This window comes from Mustela nivalis (assembly GCF_964662115.1).
Source record: "Mustela nivalis genome assembly, chromosome: 12".
Classification (NCBI taxonomy): Eukaryota; Metazoa; Chordata; class Mammalia; order Carnivora; family Mustelidae; genus Mustela; species Mustela nivalis.
In genome coordinates, this window is record NC_139031.1 from 94,196,180 (window position 1) to 94,213,920 (window position 17,741).

At 52.5% G+C, this 17,741-nt stretch overlaps 1 protein-coding gene across 4 annotated transcripts in view; it reads right to left on the reverse strand.

Annotated features, from left to right (window-relative positions):
* The window catches only part of DDC (dopa decarboxylase), a 77,094-nt gene that overhangs the window by 23,055 nt on the left and 36,298 nt on the right, over positions 1–17,741 (reverse strand). For all 4 annotated transcript variants that reach the window (XM_082692548.1, XM_082692546.1, XM_082692545.1 and 1 more), the window contains 3 exons: positions 11,977–12,043; positions 7,526–7,620; positions 3,100–3,167 (listed from right to left, as the gene is read on the reverse strand). In XM_082692548.1, coding sequence (XP_082548674.1) covers positions 3,100–3,167; positions 7,526–7,620; positions 11,977–12,043 — 230 coding nt within the window. The remainder of the gene's footprint in view (positions 1–3,099; positions 3,168–7,525; positions 7,621–11,976; positions 12,044–17,741) is intronic.

The following is a 17,741-nucleotide window of genomic DNA, read 5'->3' on the forward strand; positions in this document are numbered from 1 at the left end:
TCTACAATGGCCTGTACTTGATTTTGTGTAGTTTCTTGTTTTACTTTGGCTCCACGTCATTTACTGGAAACTCTGTCCCAAGGCTGAGACCCCTAGGACACAGAGACAACACCGCTCTGGTCCCAGCTCCAGGGTGCTCAACACCAAATGCTTTCCAATGAAGTCACGACCTTTCCTCCTCCTCGTTGCTCTTGATTTGGACGGGGCTGACCCCCAACTCGGACACTGTTCTGCCAGCATCTCCACTGTGCAGCCCCCGTGGTGGGGACGGCTGTGGGAAGAGCCATCTGCAAGCAAGGCGATTCTAATTATCATCCCTGCCGAAAGGAGAAAGCAACTTCTCTGTAGGAAACAAAACCACAACAAAACACAACAACAACAACAGAAACCAAAAAAACAAAAAGCACACAATAAACAACAACAACAACAACACACACACACACACACACACAAGGAGTGCTTGGGTATAGTGAGATCAGAATAAAACCCAAGTTTGATAAGAATCAGATAAGCCGACCAGGACGTACCTGGCATAATTAAGGTTCCTATGTAGGGTTTAAAATAACTGGTTGAAATCCCTGAATGTCAGCCTTACGGTTTTATCTCATAATTTCTCGCGAGCACCACTATGCACTGAGCCGTGTCCCCCTCCCCAAAATTCAGAGGCTGGAGCCCTAACTCCCTGAATGTGGCCGCATGTGAACACGGGGTCTTTAAAGAGCCAAAATGAGTCAAAATGAGGTCACATGCCCAGGTCCTAATCCAACGTGACTGATGTGTCACCAGTGTCCTTACAAGAGGACCCAGAAGGGACACTGCCATCGGCACACCACAAAGAGGCATCCGCAGAAACCAGCACTGGCTGCCCCTTGGTCTCTGGCGTCCAGCCTCCAGAGTCATGAGGAAATAAGTCTCTGTGTCACAGAGTTCCTAGCGCGGTGGCTGACATAACGGACAGCAGCCGTCTTTATGCTGAAATGCAAATCCTTCAACATCAGATCCTGTCCCGTGTTTATGAAATTGTGGGATGAACCCTGGGGTCTCCGGAGAGGACAGATTTCCCCACATGCGTGAAATCACCTTGAAATCCTTGACAACTGTTCTGTCCAGGACCCCAGCCGCTCAGGACCCAGAAAGCACATCCTCTCTCACAATTCGAACCGTGAGGCATGCCTTCAGGCTCTCAGATCCGCAGGGGGGAGGCAGAGAGTTTCTCAAGCACTGACTCCTGTCTTCTCCTTGGACCACCTACTGACTGCCCTTCTCTGGGGCAAAATTGCAAATACCAGAGTTCACCCTGACATTTAATGTGTAATTTTATTTGACAGACAATAAGCCTCGCCTCTGTCCTTCTTCTGGTGACATGGCCTCACCCCTGCGCTCCCTGCGGGTCTCTCCCACAGGTCACCTCACAGCAGCTTTGGTCACACCACCCCGTGACGGGCTCAGACCCTTCTCCCCCACGCCATGGACACAACCGTCCTCTCTCGTTCTTAATTGATATACTAGCTTTTTGGACCCAAGGACGGGAGGCCACATTTTTGTATTTATCCTTATCACAGATCAACGTCTGATCACAGATCATGTCCCCAAATGCTTGACCCTGAGATCAAGGCCTGTGATAAGATCAAGAGTCAAGACGCTTAACCGACTGAGCCCCCCAGACCTCCCTTAAACATCTACACCTGAAATGATTATTTTGCCCAGGTAAGGAGTGAAATGTCTGGGTGAACCACAAGCCCCTCTGGCCAGCACCACCCAGCAGCCCTCCTGGTCCCCATCGCTTCACCCCCGACAACCCTCCAGGCTGTTTGTGTGACTTTCTTGGTCTGACACCTTGCTGGCCGCTAAGGACACCACACCGGTCTGCTCATGCTGAGGCCACCACCCCTCCCCAAAACAGAGGCAGCACGGCCCCTTCTGGCTCTGTGCCAGCTCCGTGTCCAGGACCCACAATCTGACCAAATATACCAGCAGATCAGAATTACATTTCAGTCCCAATTAAAGCTCAAAAAAAGGGGCTTCTGACACACTGCACATGCTATTCTTCAACTGTTCCACATTCAATAAAATAGACCAACGCAGCCCTGAGAATACAAAGGAACACGGACGTGCACAGACTGTATAGCTTGTAGAGATCCTTACTCGTGTTTTATACAGAGCTACGTCTGCAATGCTCATACCCACACGGGCTTTAAAAGCACATATCAAAGTTTGGGTCAAAGGCTGACCAAAAAAAAAAAAAAAAAAAGGAATGGATTTGAACTTTTTTTTTTAGTAAAGCACTGAAAATGTGATTTTATCTTTGGGTGAAATAGTCAAAAAAAAAGCCCGATCACTCAGTAAACAGGAAGAACAGACCTTGGGTGGGGTGGGTGAGAACTGCTTTCTTCATCCCGCCAAAGTGAAAACCATTCACTCAATTACACGTGAATGATTTTACACAAAATTCGTGCAAAGCACCCCGTCTGCAATCTAAAGGTTGATGAACCTTCTTCCTCCCATAATGAACGTAGCCGAACCCGCTTCCACTCTCCCCACACCACTCCCAGTGACCTCTGTTTCTTTGAACATCATCTACACGATGGAAATATCATCCACTGAAGTTTCTGAATTCTTTTTCTGGCTCTATATACAACCAACATGGTTACAGATCTGCTATTAACAATTTTCAGGAACTTCATGGGAAACAGGAATACTCTTAATCTGCCTGGGCAAAGGCTATTAAGCCCCGAGGCTTAGAGTCGTTCAGCATCTAAGAATGAAAACACAGAAGCCACCGACTTAGAAATATGCCCTGCGATTTCCTTGCGTTCTTTTTGTTAACGCTAGCTAGAACCAGCTACCGAGCTTCCTTGAGGGGCCTTTGTTACATGGCTGCCGTGTTGCAATCCTGTGATCTGGTCAACAGCTTTCCAACAGGGCAAGATTTAGCAAGAATCACGGCCATGGATCAGAAGGGAGGCAAGCAGGGCACAAGGGAGGTACGCCTTCCTCCAGTGATGTCATCCCCACTCCCGGGCTCCTCCCCCAAAAAGCCACTCTTGTCAAGCGCAGGGGGCACAAGGTCATGGGCATCTAGCCAACGGGGAGACTCACCACATTGCAGAGCAGTCGAAATTCACCAACAGCCATTTGTGAGGATTGAAGTTAAATGAATCTGCAAACTGCCAAGGAATAGTAATGACAAGAAGACGTTTTGGTTATGAATGTCTAGTTACAAAACAAGACTCCACACCCAGTGATTGACCATTTTGTTTCACGAGTGTAAGGCCATGCGGAGGGGAAGTCACTGAGGCCGTGGGGCTTGCGGACGCAAGGGCAGCTGGGAAGGTCTGGGCTCCAGAACTGGCCTGGGTGGCCACCTGGCCTCTCTGCACCGCTCTGTACTCATTTTTAAGAGGAAAAACACATCACAGCTCATGAATGCACGGAGCTGAAAACAGAATGATTCTGGGCTGAAGCACAAAGCAAGGAGGGTTTGATCTCAACTCAACAGCTTACTCCGTGTGGGCCAGAATGGGAATGGCTGCTTTATGGAGAAATCGTGGTATCATCACAGCCACGAACCCCTCGGCCCAGGTCCTGACAAGGAATACACACTCTGGTTCGAAGGCTGTGCCGGGACTGTTGCTGATGTGTGGTTATTAAGATTTATAGGTGGTAAGCCAGTCGGGTGGTGGTCCCGGGACCACAGTGATGGCTCCTGACTCCCAGCAACTCGTGGTGAAGGGGGGATCATCTGCCAGAGAGCAGTCGTCAGGATGCAATGTGAAAACGAGCATGGGGTAGCGGTGACCAGGCTCGCTGCTTTGGGGAGGAGTGGGACCTGCTAACTTGGGCTGGAGGAGCCTACAGAGGGTCACCCCACAGATGTTGAGCACGAAGGCCATCTGGCCCACTGGCCGTCCTTGGGATGCAACGCCAGGCACCCAGGAGACGTCCAGAAAGTTCATCTGAAGAGGAAACTGAAGAATTTCATTCTTTTTACTATGAAAAGAGCACAGGCTGTGGACTTAGAGTCCCAGATTCTGGCCTTAGTGTCCCCACTGTCTGGCTGAGGGCCCTCAGTGGGATGAGTCTATGAGAATTTATAAATGAGGGACTGGAATGCGCTAATCTCGAACCTTCCCGTTATCACTCCCTTTTGATTCTGTGTTAATCCTGACTTGGTATAGGGCTATCACGTTTGAAGCAAGAGGATGTATTTTGAGGACCTTGGATAATTCAAAACAGACAGAGCCCCAACACCCAACCCAAGGGCGACCCCAAGAGAAAACAAGGAGGGCTGCTGTTCTCCCCATGAGGAGACACCCGTTCCCAGCAGCAAGAGTGACACAGCTCATGGGGCTGGGGGTGCTCTGAAGCCACATGAGTCCCTACTCATTTTTAATTGGGAAAATTCCCAGTTCTACCTTGCCTCGTGAAATGAGAGGTCATCCATATTTCAGGTCGTACACTCTCAAGTTTGCAGAGTCTGAGTCATATAACATGTATCTACCTTTCAAACTACTAGACTCTTTGGAATAATCCTAATTTGAATCCATAGGTATCATGTAGGAAATTGATCTGGCCTACAAAATACTTTCTGCCTGCCCCTTCCTCGAAACTCACGAACTGGCAAAGTTCTCAGAACACACGTTTCATCCTAAGCCAAGGGAGGGTGAAAATGTCATACCTAAAACTGGGATCTCCCCAATTTTTATTTAATTGGCTGGTTCTTTTACTAATGCTAATGCTGTCATCAACACATCTTCCCACATACCTAAATATTTCCTTCTTTATTTTTAAAGATAATATCCAAGTTCATTGCACGCCTATCAGTAATGGAAGATAATTCCTGGAAGACAATGTGTAGCAACTGCCAACAACAGGCATTGGCTCATTGATTTTCGGGGCTGCCCTATTTCCAAGCAGAAAATCAGATTTCAACAACAGAGACCATCTGAGGAGGGCACTGGGCATTTTCACGGCGCTATCCTAAATCGTGCTATCTCGCATTCTTCAAAATGCATGCCCAGCTTTATCCTTGGGATGCTGAGCTGGGGCGGAGGCTAGCTGGAGGCCCACGGGTGCAGCCCAGGATGGGAGCCCCCCGCCACCAGGGAGACATCTGCTCGGCTGACCGCGACCTCGCGCGTCAACCCGTTCTCGGGGAGCAGATTCATTTCCTTCCATGTTTCAATAAAAGCGACATTGAGAAGGAGACGGGAAATGACAATGCGTTTCATTTGTCGATAAACGGAGACAAAATGTGAAAGAAGAGCTTTGTTTGCCGAGAATTTTATTAGCTCCCTGGGACGGGGCGGGGGGCTGGTCTGTTTAATCCTCCTTCATGACCCAAGCGCTGTGTGCCCATCCTGCTGGCAGAGAGAGGCGTTCTTATCTCCGGGCTGGGGACGCGGCAGGAAATTGCAGCCGCCTTATCTTCCCCACTGAGCAGCGAGGCCCTCGCCCCACAAGGAACAATGCGGGAGGCACGGAAATGACTCAGCGCCGGGCATGAAAATCCCGTCTGCTGCTGATATCATCGTGCTCCAGTGCCCGGCGCTGCGGTGGGCATGACGGTTCGTCACCCCACCCCTCGTGAAAGCTGATCCCAGGTCCTGGGATCACAGGAAGGAGGAGAGCAGTGGTGGGAAAAGATTGCACAATCCTTAACCTGATGCTTGGACAGACCAGATGCTGGGGGCAGGCTCACAGATCCCTGCTGAAGGCTTTGCCCTCCGTCCCTGAGGTGCTGGGACAAACCTTCCCAGTCAGGAGCATCCCTTCGGTAATAGGACTTATTCAGATGGTATAGAGATTAACGTTTCATAACACCCACAAACCCAGCTCCCGGCAATGAGCTGCAGGGCGCAGGGTGTCCGTGAGTGAGTGAGTGAGTGATGAGTGAGAAGCTCAGCTGAACTTCTCACACGCCACCACAGCCCCCTGCCTCCTGCTGACTGGCGCCTTTGGAAGCCGCACTTAGCAGCCTCTCCCCAGCCTTGAGCTGAGGTCTGGAGCATGTTTGGGGATCCATAAGTAATCAGCGAGTGAGGGAGGATTCAGACATCCAGGGACACGGACAGAATGCTGTTTCATTCATCAGCAACGGGGGAGGGCGGGTGTTCTTCCCCGAGAGGCGAATATTCGTGTTCTGTACACTACACTCACTTGTCTGGTGTTGAGACATGATGAGGATCCACATGAGCAATTAGAAAATTAATTGGCAGCAAGACAGGAGAGCGAAGAGAGGTTCTCAGGGACAGGCTCGGCAGCCGTGGTGAAAGATAATAAAAGGATCCAACTCAGGCAGGGGGCCTGACGTTGTTTTTAAGCACTTTAAGCATGATTAACTCTGGGTACTTACGGCAACCCCTCCAAGGAAAGATCATTACTAAATCCACTTTCCAAAATGTACAGACGCCACTAACCTCCCCACAGGGACACGGCTAGTCCCCGGGTAAAGCTGGCGTCCAAACAGTCGCTTCATGCCAAGGATCGCGCCCTTAGTCCCTGCATGGGGTGTGGCCGGGGTCTCATGAAACCCTTGCCTATGAGCATAAAGCCAGAACCGAGGCTCCTCTCACTGTCTTCTTGCCTTGGTCTCCCCGCAAATCTGTCTCTCTGGACCCTTTATTGTGTCTGCAGTGGAGTTCCTGGCTGGAGGAACAACCTGCTTGAGCCTGAACTGGCACGTCAGGGCCCCCCCATAATGTCATCTCTCTGCATCTACCCTGGCAGCCCCATGGAGAAGCAGAGTATTGGGTCAATAGTTTCGATGACTATTTCTCAAAAGCAGCAGGTGTTTCCGTGGGCATCACAGGCCACGGTTTCCAAATTCTGAAAGCGGTGTAGGGCGTTTAAATGCATCTCTGGCTGCTCATTCAATATCTGTTAAACTAATAAACCATGCTCAGGGGCCTGGTCAGACCACACTGTCATCCTGAACGAGATCGAAGAAAATTGCAGGTTGCTTTTATCCCTGACCTCTTGAGCTGAAAGGCATTAAGATTTTATTTTCTTCCTAAATATTTCCCCACAGTTGCAGAAGCTAAAATGTATCCTACTGTGAGACGCCTGTCCAGAATTTGTGCAGAGGGAGAAAGAGTGCCCAATGTCAGGTATAATTTCCAGAAGGTCAGTCGTCTGGCTCGGCAGATTCTCAACCCCCCTTATAAGGAAATCTGATTTCTGATAATCACAGAATGTGATTGGAAGTAAGTTGCTAAAACGAATGGTGTGTCACAGCCTTGTAAGGAGAAGTCACTGATAACGTGACACTTTCAAAGAGGGACCCTAGTAAAGAGAGGGGTGCCTGGGTGACTCAGGGGGTTATGCGGCTGAATCTTGGTTTTGGGCTCGGATCATGATCCCAGGGCAGTGAGATCCAGCCCCATCAGACCCCACATTCAGCACAGAGTCTGCTTGTGGATTCTCTCTCCCTCTGCCTCTGCCCTTCCCCACTACAATAAATAAATAAATACATCTTAAAAATAATTTTTTAAATGATCTTATTAAAGATAAAGAGCACACCCACCTCTACTCCATTCAGAAGATGCCGGAACTCAGGGCAGATGAAGGAGCTGCCCGCGTAGGCAGCATCGATGTGCAGCCACATGTTCTCCTCATTACCTGAAAGCCAGAGGTGACTGGTGAGCTCCCCAGGGGATGCCCTGCCCACGGGGGCCTGAGGACCACCCCAGCCCAGCCAGGGCTCTTACTGTATACAGTCCATCAATGCATTTGCTGGCCCGGTTCTGGGCCCTAACAGGCTCCCCGGGGTCTAAGACAAGGAAGCTGAGGACAGAGGTCCCCAGACGGCACTAGCAGAGAGCAGGTGCTCAGGGATGGCGTAGAAAATGAGGAAACTGGGATCAGCCTTCCTGCTTGACGTGAAGGTTGATGCTCATGGCGATCCCTCGGGGCCCCTCACACAAACTCACTCCAGTTACACCCCTTTCTCGGCCTTCTCCCATCTCACCCACCTGGAATTTCCTCCAATCTTCCTGGCTAACCCATCCCACAAGCTCCTTGGGGAATGGCGGGGTGCACAGCCCCAGCGACCTCTATCCGCACCCCGCACACTGTGTCCATCTCGACACAAAGCATATTTCTTGGTTCTCTGCTACCTGCAATCATCCCAGGCTCCTTCGTGAACATGATTTGTGTTTTCCAGCCTTGCCAGAATCCTCTAGCAGGAAGGGACCACGTCTTCCTCGCAGGCAAGAGGGTCTGATTAAATGAGCTCCCTCGACTGAGACTCTCTGGGTTCGACCCCTGCCTCCAGCCATCCTGCAGCTGTACGGCCGTATGCCCCTTCAAGCTCATTCTCCCTCGCAGGCAAGCGGACACAAACATAGCACCTGGGACCTCGGGGAGAGACCAGATGACACCTGCAGCCTCCTCTCATGATGCCAGCCCCGAGGCTGGTGACACATACACGCGAGCGCTGTGTTGGGTCCCTGCTGTGTGCTGGGCACTTAAAGCCCGTCATGAAATCCATAACTGTGGAATGTTGGGGGCCTTCTGATGGGGAGCAGGTGTCCTGTCCTGCCCGAACAGGGCCAGGGCAGCGCCTGGAGGGTTCACTCAGCCCTCAGAATGTGCATGTGTGACGGCGGACGGATGCAAGGTTCACCATTCCGTGGGTGACGCTCGCTAACCCTGCACGATGCCGTGAGGAGTGGAGAGTCGTTCTGAGCCCTGCTGATGAAAGCTCTAAGAGGCGTTTTGAAGCTTGGATTCTCTTTGAGCTTCTGATGGGAGAGATCCAGACCAGATGCCTTTCCCACACACTCGATATGGCCTCGGAAGGTCACGATGTGGTTGACGTGTGAGCACCCCGAAGCCTGTTTTGTGGGCAGAGGCGTGTAGGGTGTGTGTGGGCATCTCAGGGCGGAGGTGGCCAAGGGCCAGGCAGAGCACGGAGCCTCCTGATGATGTGGGATTTCTGCTTAGAGACAGCAGCTCACCCACACTGGCCACAGCCCGTGTTCCTCCTGCTGGAGGGCTCTCCTGCTCAGGGCCAAGGGTTCTGTGCATCACAGAAACCTCAGGGGCTCTCCAAGGACAGGCAGCAGCAGCAGATCCAGGCTGTGCTCTCCATGGGGCCATGGGGCCACCCTCGGACCGCCGGTCAGGGCACTTCCTTTTCTGTTCAAGGCACATGCGTGGAGTTTGACACTCTGATGTCTCTGTCCGGTTTAGAACTGTCTAGGGCAGGGGTGAGGCAGTGCAGGACCCTGGGGCCTGAACAGGCAGACGAGTCAGGAAGGACATGGGCCATGAAGGCAGGAGGAAGGGAAACAGGTTCCAGAAGCAGCAGACAGGGCTCTCTTTTCCTCCCTCAGCCATCATCCTTGTGAGAGGAATGCTTGCTAAGAGCAAAAACCACAACCCACCCTGGAACGTGTGGGAAACCCGGAGAGGGGCAACGGGAAGGAAAGACAGGGATGGGGTTGCTCAGGAGGGAAGGGAATGAGATGCACCAGGGGAAGGTGAGCTGTGGGTTCATAACTTCACTCCAGAAGAGCTCTGACCTTTGCCCTTGGCTCCAGGGAGGTGACCTCAAGTCCTTGGAGTGCTCTGTCTCATAGGAATCCTTTTCTGTCTGGATCTTTGGCCCCCAGAAGGTACATTAACAGGATATATGATGGTAGTTTTGGGCCATATTTGCTTGGACTTCTGCAGGAGGTAGGGATGGAAGGTATTAGCTGCACCTCCCCTGAGGAGCTGGAGACTACAGGTCAGCCAGGTGAGGAGCATGTGACAACTCCAGTTGAACTCTGGGCTACAGGCTTGGTGAGCTTCTGTAGCAGGGGACGGGAGGCTCCCACTCTCTGTGTGTTGTCACCATAATTGGGAGGGGACCTAGCTGTGCACAACCTCAAGGGAGAAGACGAGAGTTTGGTGCCTTCCTGCATTCTGCCCCATGACTCTGCTCCCTACAATACACCACACCTAGGTGATTTCAAGGAGCTCTGTAAGTCTTTCTGGAAGATTATTGAACCTGAGGGTGGTTTGGGAAGGTGTTGGAAGTAAGGGCAGTCTTTGAGGGACTGGGGTCCCTCTATTCTTCTGCGTCGTGAGGGACAACCCCCCACCACCCCAGTGCCCCTGGGTGGGGCTTTGGCTGCCCTGTGCACCCTGCTCCCCTTCTGCAATCCCCGGGACCCCGTCCTCCACTCCCCACTGTCGCGCCTCCCTCCTGTTGCCTTCAGCTACCTGCTTTCTGCATTTCATCCTCTCTCCAAGAAAACCGGCTGGAAGCCTCCACTGATTCAGCCAAGTGGACCAAGTGAGACCAAGTCTCTCTCTGGCAAGTCATTTTAAAAAGATCCAAGAAAAAAAGTGTCTTTCCTGAAGCAGCAGTCTGGAGAAAACGGTCTTCTGGCATATACCGTCTTTGTCAAATCATGGTGGATGAAAAACTGACCGTATCGTTTTAACAGTTTATTCCAACCATAACGGAGAACAGAGTCCTCTCGGAATCCCAGAGCAGCCCTGTGTGAATGTTGTGTATTTGGTGACCATCACGGAGCTCACTATTCCCACGGCTCCGGGATCTGGGGAGCAGAGGGAGCTCCAGGACGCGGGACAGCCTGGGCTGGCTCACCCACTCCCTGGAGCTCTGGGAACACCGACTGCCTCCCCTGGCCCATCCGCTGGCTGGACAACCTGGGCTCTGCCCTGCCGATGAGCTGCGCCCTGTAAATCTGAGAGCCCGGGACGTGACATCAGCCAGTCCCCGTCAAGGACTTCCAGTTCCCAGCCTGACATCGGAGTCAAAGGGGCGCCCAGCAGCTTGGCTGGGCACACCAGTGTTTGCGGTGGGCAAACCGCCGGCCTGAGCTGCCCGCTGTGTCCCTCATCCCAGCCTCGGGCTCTGTATCACTGCCCTCAGCCAGCTCCTCTCACCGCCATCAGTCGCCGGCCACACGTGCTGCAGGGAAACCGGTGTGAATAGGCACATCCACACCCACAGCCCCTGGGCATGGCACGGCCGGACCCTGGCACGCCTGCCTCCACCCTGGGACTCCACGATTTCTGTGCCTGAACTCACCTTCTTAAGAGCCCTGCGAGGAAAGGACTGAAATCCAACTATTTTGCCTTAAGGTAGGGACGCGAAGCTTAGAACAGGAGGGCCCGCAGCTTGAAGGGGCCGGGCTGGACCGCTGCGGGGTGTGCTGTGACCAAGCTGAGCCCCACCCTGCTGCCCGAGCATGGGCACAGGTGGATCCCCATTAGGAGAGATGGGGGTGACGCACACGGGGCTGGGGGGCGCCGCTGCCCATGGGTGGTGTGCTGTCTAGCACAAGCCACAGGGATGCGGTCTGGGGCCTGAACAACCTCCATGGGACCCCAGAGCACCCTGATGACCAGCCCTGTGGTCCTGGGGCAGCGGGTGCCCTATGCCCCAAGGACAGGGGCAGGGGGTCATGAAGCCATGTCCCTGCCCAAGAGAAGGTCTCTGTCATAGAAACCCTTCCCGGACCCAGTGGGTATCAGAGCTGTGGGCTGAGGTGGCAACTTCAGAAGCACAGTCCTTACTCACGTTCCCCTTGGGGATTCTCTGACTTTGCATCCCCCCAGAAGGCTACCCTACCCGTGTGCCGTGAGGGAGGGAGGGGAGTGTGGCCACGCTGCATGGCACGCAAGAGCTGCTTCTTACCGATAGCGTGTTGGCTCGGGCAAGCTCAGCGGTGGTGCAATTAGGCCGCATTTCTGGGTTTGTGGATTTCAAGCTAATGAGACTTATGCCATTGCAAATAGAGGACGCATCTAGCAAAGCAGTGGAATGTGAAGTTACTATTATATGAACATCCCATTACATTATGCTTTATCCTATCTAAGTCTATTATGATATTATAATATGACCCTGAATCCTGTTGTTAGTAGTGTGAAGAAGGGGAGCCCAAGGAAGAAGGTCCACTAAAGTCTTCATATATCAAGAACATTTTCCAGAAGAACATCCGATCAGATACTTACAGATAGGACCCACTTCTAGGAGATTGTCAAATGAGCAGCAGGACGTGGTCCCCAACGTAGCCACCAGCTGGGGAGTAAAAAGCAGACCCCTGTTAGGCCACCATGTTTTGGTCACTGTTGTAACGTAAGCAAGCATTACAGCTGCCCCCGGATGGGCCCAGAGCCTTGGAGCTGGTGCTTGATCAGCGTCCACTGGCCGGAGACCTGAACCTGGCCGTCTCTGCATGGCAGCTTTACGACAGGTCGGGAGAACCATCTGCCCACAGGGCACCAGGCTGTGAGGTTGGAAATAGCCCATGTGCAAGACTGACTCCCCATGTGCCGACGGGGCAGGGAGGATGCCCTTGACCCCTGGATGGCATCTCCCAGCTGGGATTTACTGACAGATGCATATATGCTAACTACAGTCACACCATATCCTTGCTTCTGTGCAAAGGAGGTGTGGAGCTCTCCTTTGTGTGTGCATCCATAGTTCACAGCAGAATCCCCCGCCCCCCGCTAGGACATGTCACTCCTGGAAAGCCTTGGGGGCAGCTCCGAGCCCCCAGGACTTTGACCAGGAGTCCTGCTCCCCAGCTCTCATCTACTGCCCTTCCCTGCCCTCAGCACAGCTCCCCAGGGAACTTCAGTCCTCCGGAGATGGAGATCTGCTCCAAGTAGACTCATGAGAAAGTCCTAGGGACACGGGAAACAGTGTTTAAAAGGCACGTTTCCAGACAGCGTTGAGCACACTTGGTCACACAACCAGGCCTGCTGGTGCTCGAAGCGCAGTGATAACACAGGCACCCACACACGAGGCTGCCCCCTCCCTGGACCCGCGAAGCTGCTGAAACCAAGCTGCACGTCGTGTCGCTAGGAATGTGCACTTGGGTGCTGAGACCCATTTGCTGAATTCAGACTCTCTCCAGGTGACCCGAAAGCGTGTTATGTTTATAAACTGAGGAGCCCAACTGAGTTATGACGCCACTGCCCTTGGGTGATGATATTTCTCCCTCAACGTGACAAGAGCGTGACAAGAGCGTGACAAGAACTTTCCTCCTCCACGAGGACCCCAGCAGTGCTCAGAGCCCTGAGAATAAAGATGAAGAGGAAGAGGTCAGGGACCCATGCGGTCTAGAGCCTGGAGGGAGGACCACCTGCGTTTTCCCTGAGACCCCAGGGTGCCTCTCAGACAAAGTCAGAGCTCTCACCAGGGCGACATCGTGCCTGCCCTGTGGAGGGCTCAGCTGACAAGCCTGGCTCTCTGCTCACACGGTCACCCGGGCCGGAAAGCAGCTGCCTAGAGACCAGAGCTGTCCCCTGCCCCGTGTCAGGGAGTCATTCTAAAGCAGATCCTGGCCAGACTCTGGCAGGAACCCTTGCAGCAATGGGGTGTGACCAGGGAAGTTGGGTCCCCAGGGAACAGAAGCAGAGTACTTGAAATTACTTTTTTAGGGGTTTTTTTACTATTTTTTTTTTTACTTTTTAGTTTTTTCTATTTTATTGTTTACTATTTTTATTATCTTTTACTATTTTGTTGACATTTTATTCGGTTACTATTTTTTTACTATATTTTGCCATTATTTTTACCATTTTTAATTTTTTTACATTTTTATTTATTTAGTTAGTTGTGTGTTTTTTTTTTTTTTTCCGGTTATTCAGGTACAGCAAAGTCACCAGATTGGGTACTTGCTGCCATTACAAAGACAGCTTGATTTATGGCCCCTGGGAGAGGAGGGGACCTGCTGTGTCACACGGGGGCCACACGAGGAAGCATCAGGATGAGTCAGGAGGTGGAGGGAGAGGGGGCAGCCAGGCCCAGAGGCTTTCTTGGGGCTTCCAGGGGAAGCAGCAGGTGAGGCAGGGCGAGCAGGATGAAGGTTCGCTGGTTGGAATAATTGCAATGGGCTTTGGGATGCACGGGGACTGTCCCTAGTGCCCCTGGCTCTGGGTGAGGAAGGCAGGAGCCATTTGCTTGGAGTGTAGGAGCCCCATGGTGGAGGAGGTTTGGGGTGTGGACACTGGATTGGCTGGTTTGGGGAAAGACGGTCCTTTATCATCTCTAGGAATTGTCTGGTCCTGGGAGGAGCGGTCCCTCCAGGGTCAGTGAGGCCGCCAAGATGTCACCCATACAGAAAACAGAGATTCAGGAAACAGAAATGGTGATGAATACACACACACTGCCGTCACACAGCGCTTAAACCCCTGGGCTGCAGCCTGTCACGCCAGCAGCTAGCTGGGCTCCCGTTTTCCCACGTACAGCACAAATGCCCAGCCTGCAAGGTCCCACCGGGTCCAGATGCTCCAGACCTCGGCGTCCCCGACGCTCTCCGCCCCGGCCCCCACCGCTGCACGCCTCCCCATCGTCAGCCTCAGCAACCTCCACGTTGCTTCACTCCGACAAGATGACTCACTTAGTAGGACTCCAAGAGAGTATGCGATTTCTCTCTGGTATTTGCAATTTCTTCCTGATGCTTTGCCTATTTCATTAGAAGAATAGCATAAAAAGGATATAAATAAAAAAACCTACAGAATAACTCAACCATCTTAATATTGGCTTTTAATTTATTATGTCCATTTTAAGAACTTCTTGGGAATGACCTTTTATTCAGCAATTTCTTCAAATCCCTCTGATTTTCCTCCAGTTCTCATAGAAATAAAGGCAATAACTTATGTTTTAAAGACGACACATATATTAAATATCCCTTGTTAAAATTATCTTCTACCTATGGATGTGTGCACGGGAGAGTGTCTACAATGATGTTTGCCAAATATTAAAAGGCTTGTCTCTTAGGATGAGCTTTTTGGAGCTCATAACATAAAAATACACTCTCAATGTTTGCCTACCGAGCATGGAGCATTTCTGTAAAAACAAAAGTCCTGCCTGTGTCATCCTGGGCGCAGCTCAGTGGAGATGTGTTCTGAGCACCGGCCGTGCCTAGCCTGGGGCTTCGCAGACTCTGTTCAGCCACCCCAACAGCCCTTGGAGATACGTTTATGATCCAGACTTTGCAGCTGACCTGGGTGAGACCCTGCAGATGGGTCAAGGAGACACGAGAGGCGGGGGCAGGGGGCAGACCATCATGTGAACCCCAGTGTGATGAACTCTTGTCTTGCCAGTTGAAGAAAGAACCCAGGGCCCTGGGCCGGGCTGGCGGCCCTGCTGGTTGACCCAGTGCATGGGCAGGCGGTGGGACCGGACTGGCAGCAAGGACGTGCCCGGCTGGTGGGGCAGCGGGCCCTGTAAGCTGCATTCTAGATGGCTGCAACCAGCTTGTTCTAATTCTCACAAGCCGCTTTCAAGTCCAGCACCTGCTCGCTGCAGGGTCTGATCACCCCGGCTCCGCTTGCCGACACTAACCTGATTTGGGCGGCGCTGCAGGGCCCTAATCACATTTGTGCAGGGAGAGGGAGCGGGGGAAGGTGCCAGTGACCTGTCCCTGAGAGCCTGTGGCGCATCTGCTGTCCAGACTCACGTCCCCTTCCTCCCCTTCTGGAGGCAGAGCTGCCCCTCCTGCCTTCCTTGCCACAGCTCTGATGAGCACCTCTCAGGCACTGCCCTCTGTCTGTGGCCTGAGCTTATTAGGTTGGCTCTCGGGCCAGCAAGCCACCGCAGGGAAGAGAGGGGGACTGTTACAACCCCATGCAAGTCTGGGGAGGGGCCGAGATTCATGTTTCCTGGTTCCAACTTGTGGCAAAGGGGTCCTTTACTTTCTGCAGAGGGTCTGGAGTTTTGAGATGCCTGCAACTCCTTTATGAGGATAATGGAGGCTATGGGTTCACATCTCAGAATTAGGCATGTAGGTGTTATGCAGAACTATAACCACTAGATACATAGTTTCAACTGAGCAGGTAGAAAGTATGTCCAAGTTCAAGCTGCTGCCCTCCTAGGTATGGCCTGGCTTCTCTCTCTGGCTTCAGAGGACTCTGGCTGAGGGACCCATGTAAGGTAAAAAAAAAAAAAAAAAAAACAACCATTGCATGTCCTTGAACCTCCTGTGACCTCTCCTGTCTCTGTACCTCTGTCGTACTCTGTTCTTCAACCAGAAAGTCTCTGAGCCCATGAGCGCTGCCTGTGTCTCCTCTGGGACACAGCTTACGCATTATCCCTTAGCCAAAGCCTTCACGGATCCTGCAGAATGCTAATCACACCCTCTGCCCCATGTGTGTGCACAGTGCTCACCGAATAGTGCAAAGACCGGGAAACCCATGTCTTCCCACCAGGAACCAACCCATGAAGAAAGAGACCACGTCCTCACAGGTTCAAGGGCCAGTGCACACATGTGCATGAACTCTCAGCCTTCCCTGGGCTCTGACACACGGGACTGGCCCATGCCTGTGGGCTTCTGTCAGAACGCTGCACGTGCCCTCAAACATTTGTTGCAATCTTGGCCTCTAGGGCAACATTCCAATAGCGGCATGTCCATTGGGTGCCGTCTTCCCAGACCAAACTGTGGTTTGTTCCCCCTGATGGTGAGGGGGTCTTCTCTGCAGCACTTGCACCTGTGCGTCTTTACTGAGCCCGTGGACACACTTCGGCTCATTTCTTCACAGCCAGCATGACTGCCCTCTCCTCCCCTATCCCACCTACAGATGAATCCATGCCCACCTTCCTCATTGCAACGGGAGCCCAGTGGAATCCGAATTCCACCCACCCCTGGCCACTCCAGAAAATCTTACGGAAGTCTCAAATTGCCTCCCCTTAGCAAAACACACAAGGCATCCAGCCTTCAGGACACGTCCCTACTGGCTGCGTGGCCCCAGCTTTCTGGTGTGGCTCCTATACCACCCCTCCGCTTCCTCTCTCCCCACACACTTCATCTGTTGGTGTTCTCTCCTGGGGTCTCTTCCCCAGACTCCCAACCAGTCCATGGGGGGCTGCCTGTGCCTTCCTAGCGATATCAGGACCACCCAAACTCAGATGGGACCCACACCTGTGTCTGGATCAGACCTCCCCTCCCAGTGAACTCAGCTGTCCTGGGGCATCCCTATTGAGACATGCAAACCTTCATCTCCTGCAAGAATGAGCTCAGCACTGTCTCTCTCCCAGGCCTTGCTGCTCCTGTTTCTGGGCTTTCTGGATCTCCGAGCTCAGGGCGGGGGGGGGCGGGGAACGGGGGACCATCAGAGTTCAGGAAGTGCTCCTGAGCTCCGCCCTCACTGCCTGGTTTGTTGGCCATCAGTTCTGTCGTGAATGCCTCTTAACTCAGTCCCTTCTTTCCATACCCATTGCCATCATCATCCTCCACCAATCGCCAGACTGTTTCACTTCCTGCTTCTTGTCTTGCCTCCCGCGCTCCCGTCGGCCACACTCACCATCTGCCAGTGATTATTAACATTAATCGTGATTTTCTGCCACATGCAACGAATAGCTTTTACCTCCCAAAGACGCTCCTGTGGGTCAAGCCTGATTTCAATGGAACTCCATTTTTTCAGGTAAGGAATGTTCTACGGTAAGTCACGATCCCTGCCAATGTTGGTGGTTAATTGCTAACGACCACTGGTCACGGCTGAAGGATCAACAAGAAAGCGGTGAGAAGGACATCCACAAACCACTCCGCCCCCCCAGTGATGGCACTCAAGTGTGCCCTGTTATTTTCATAGGGTAACGCTGAACTGGTGCACGAAGAAGACTGTCACTCGGTTTTTGGCCTGTGTTATAGTGGACAGACCCCCAGAGTCATGCTTAACCACTGAGCTCTGTGCGCCAGGCTTCACAGCCCCACCCGGGCCCCTTGGTTGCCAGCAGGGTGTTGGAAAATGCAAACCAGATTGTGTCCCTCTTC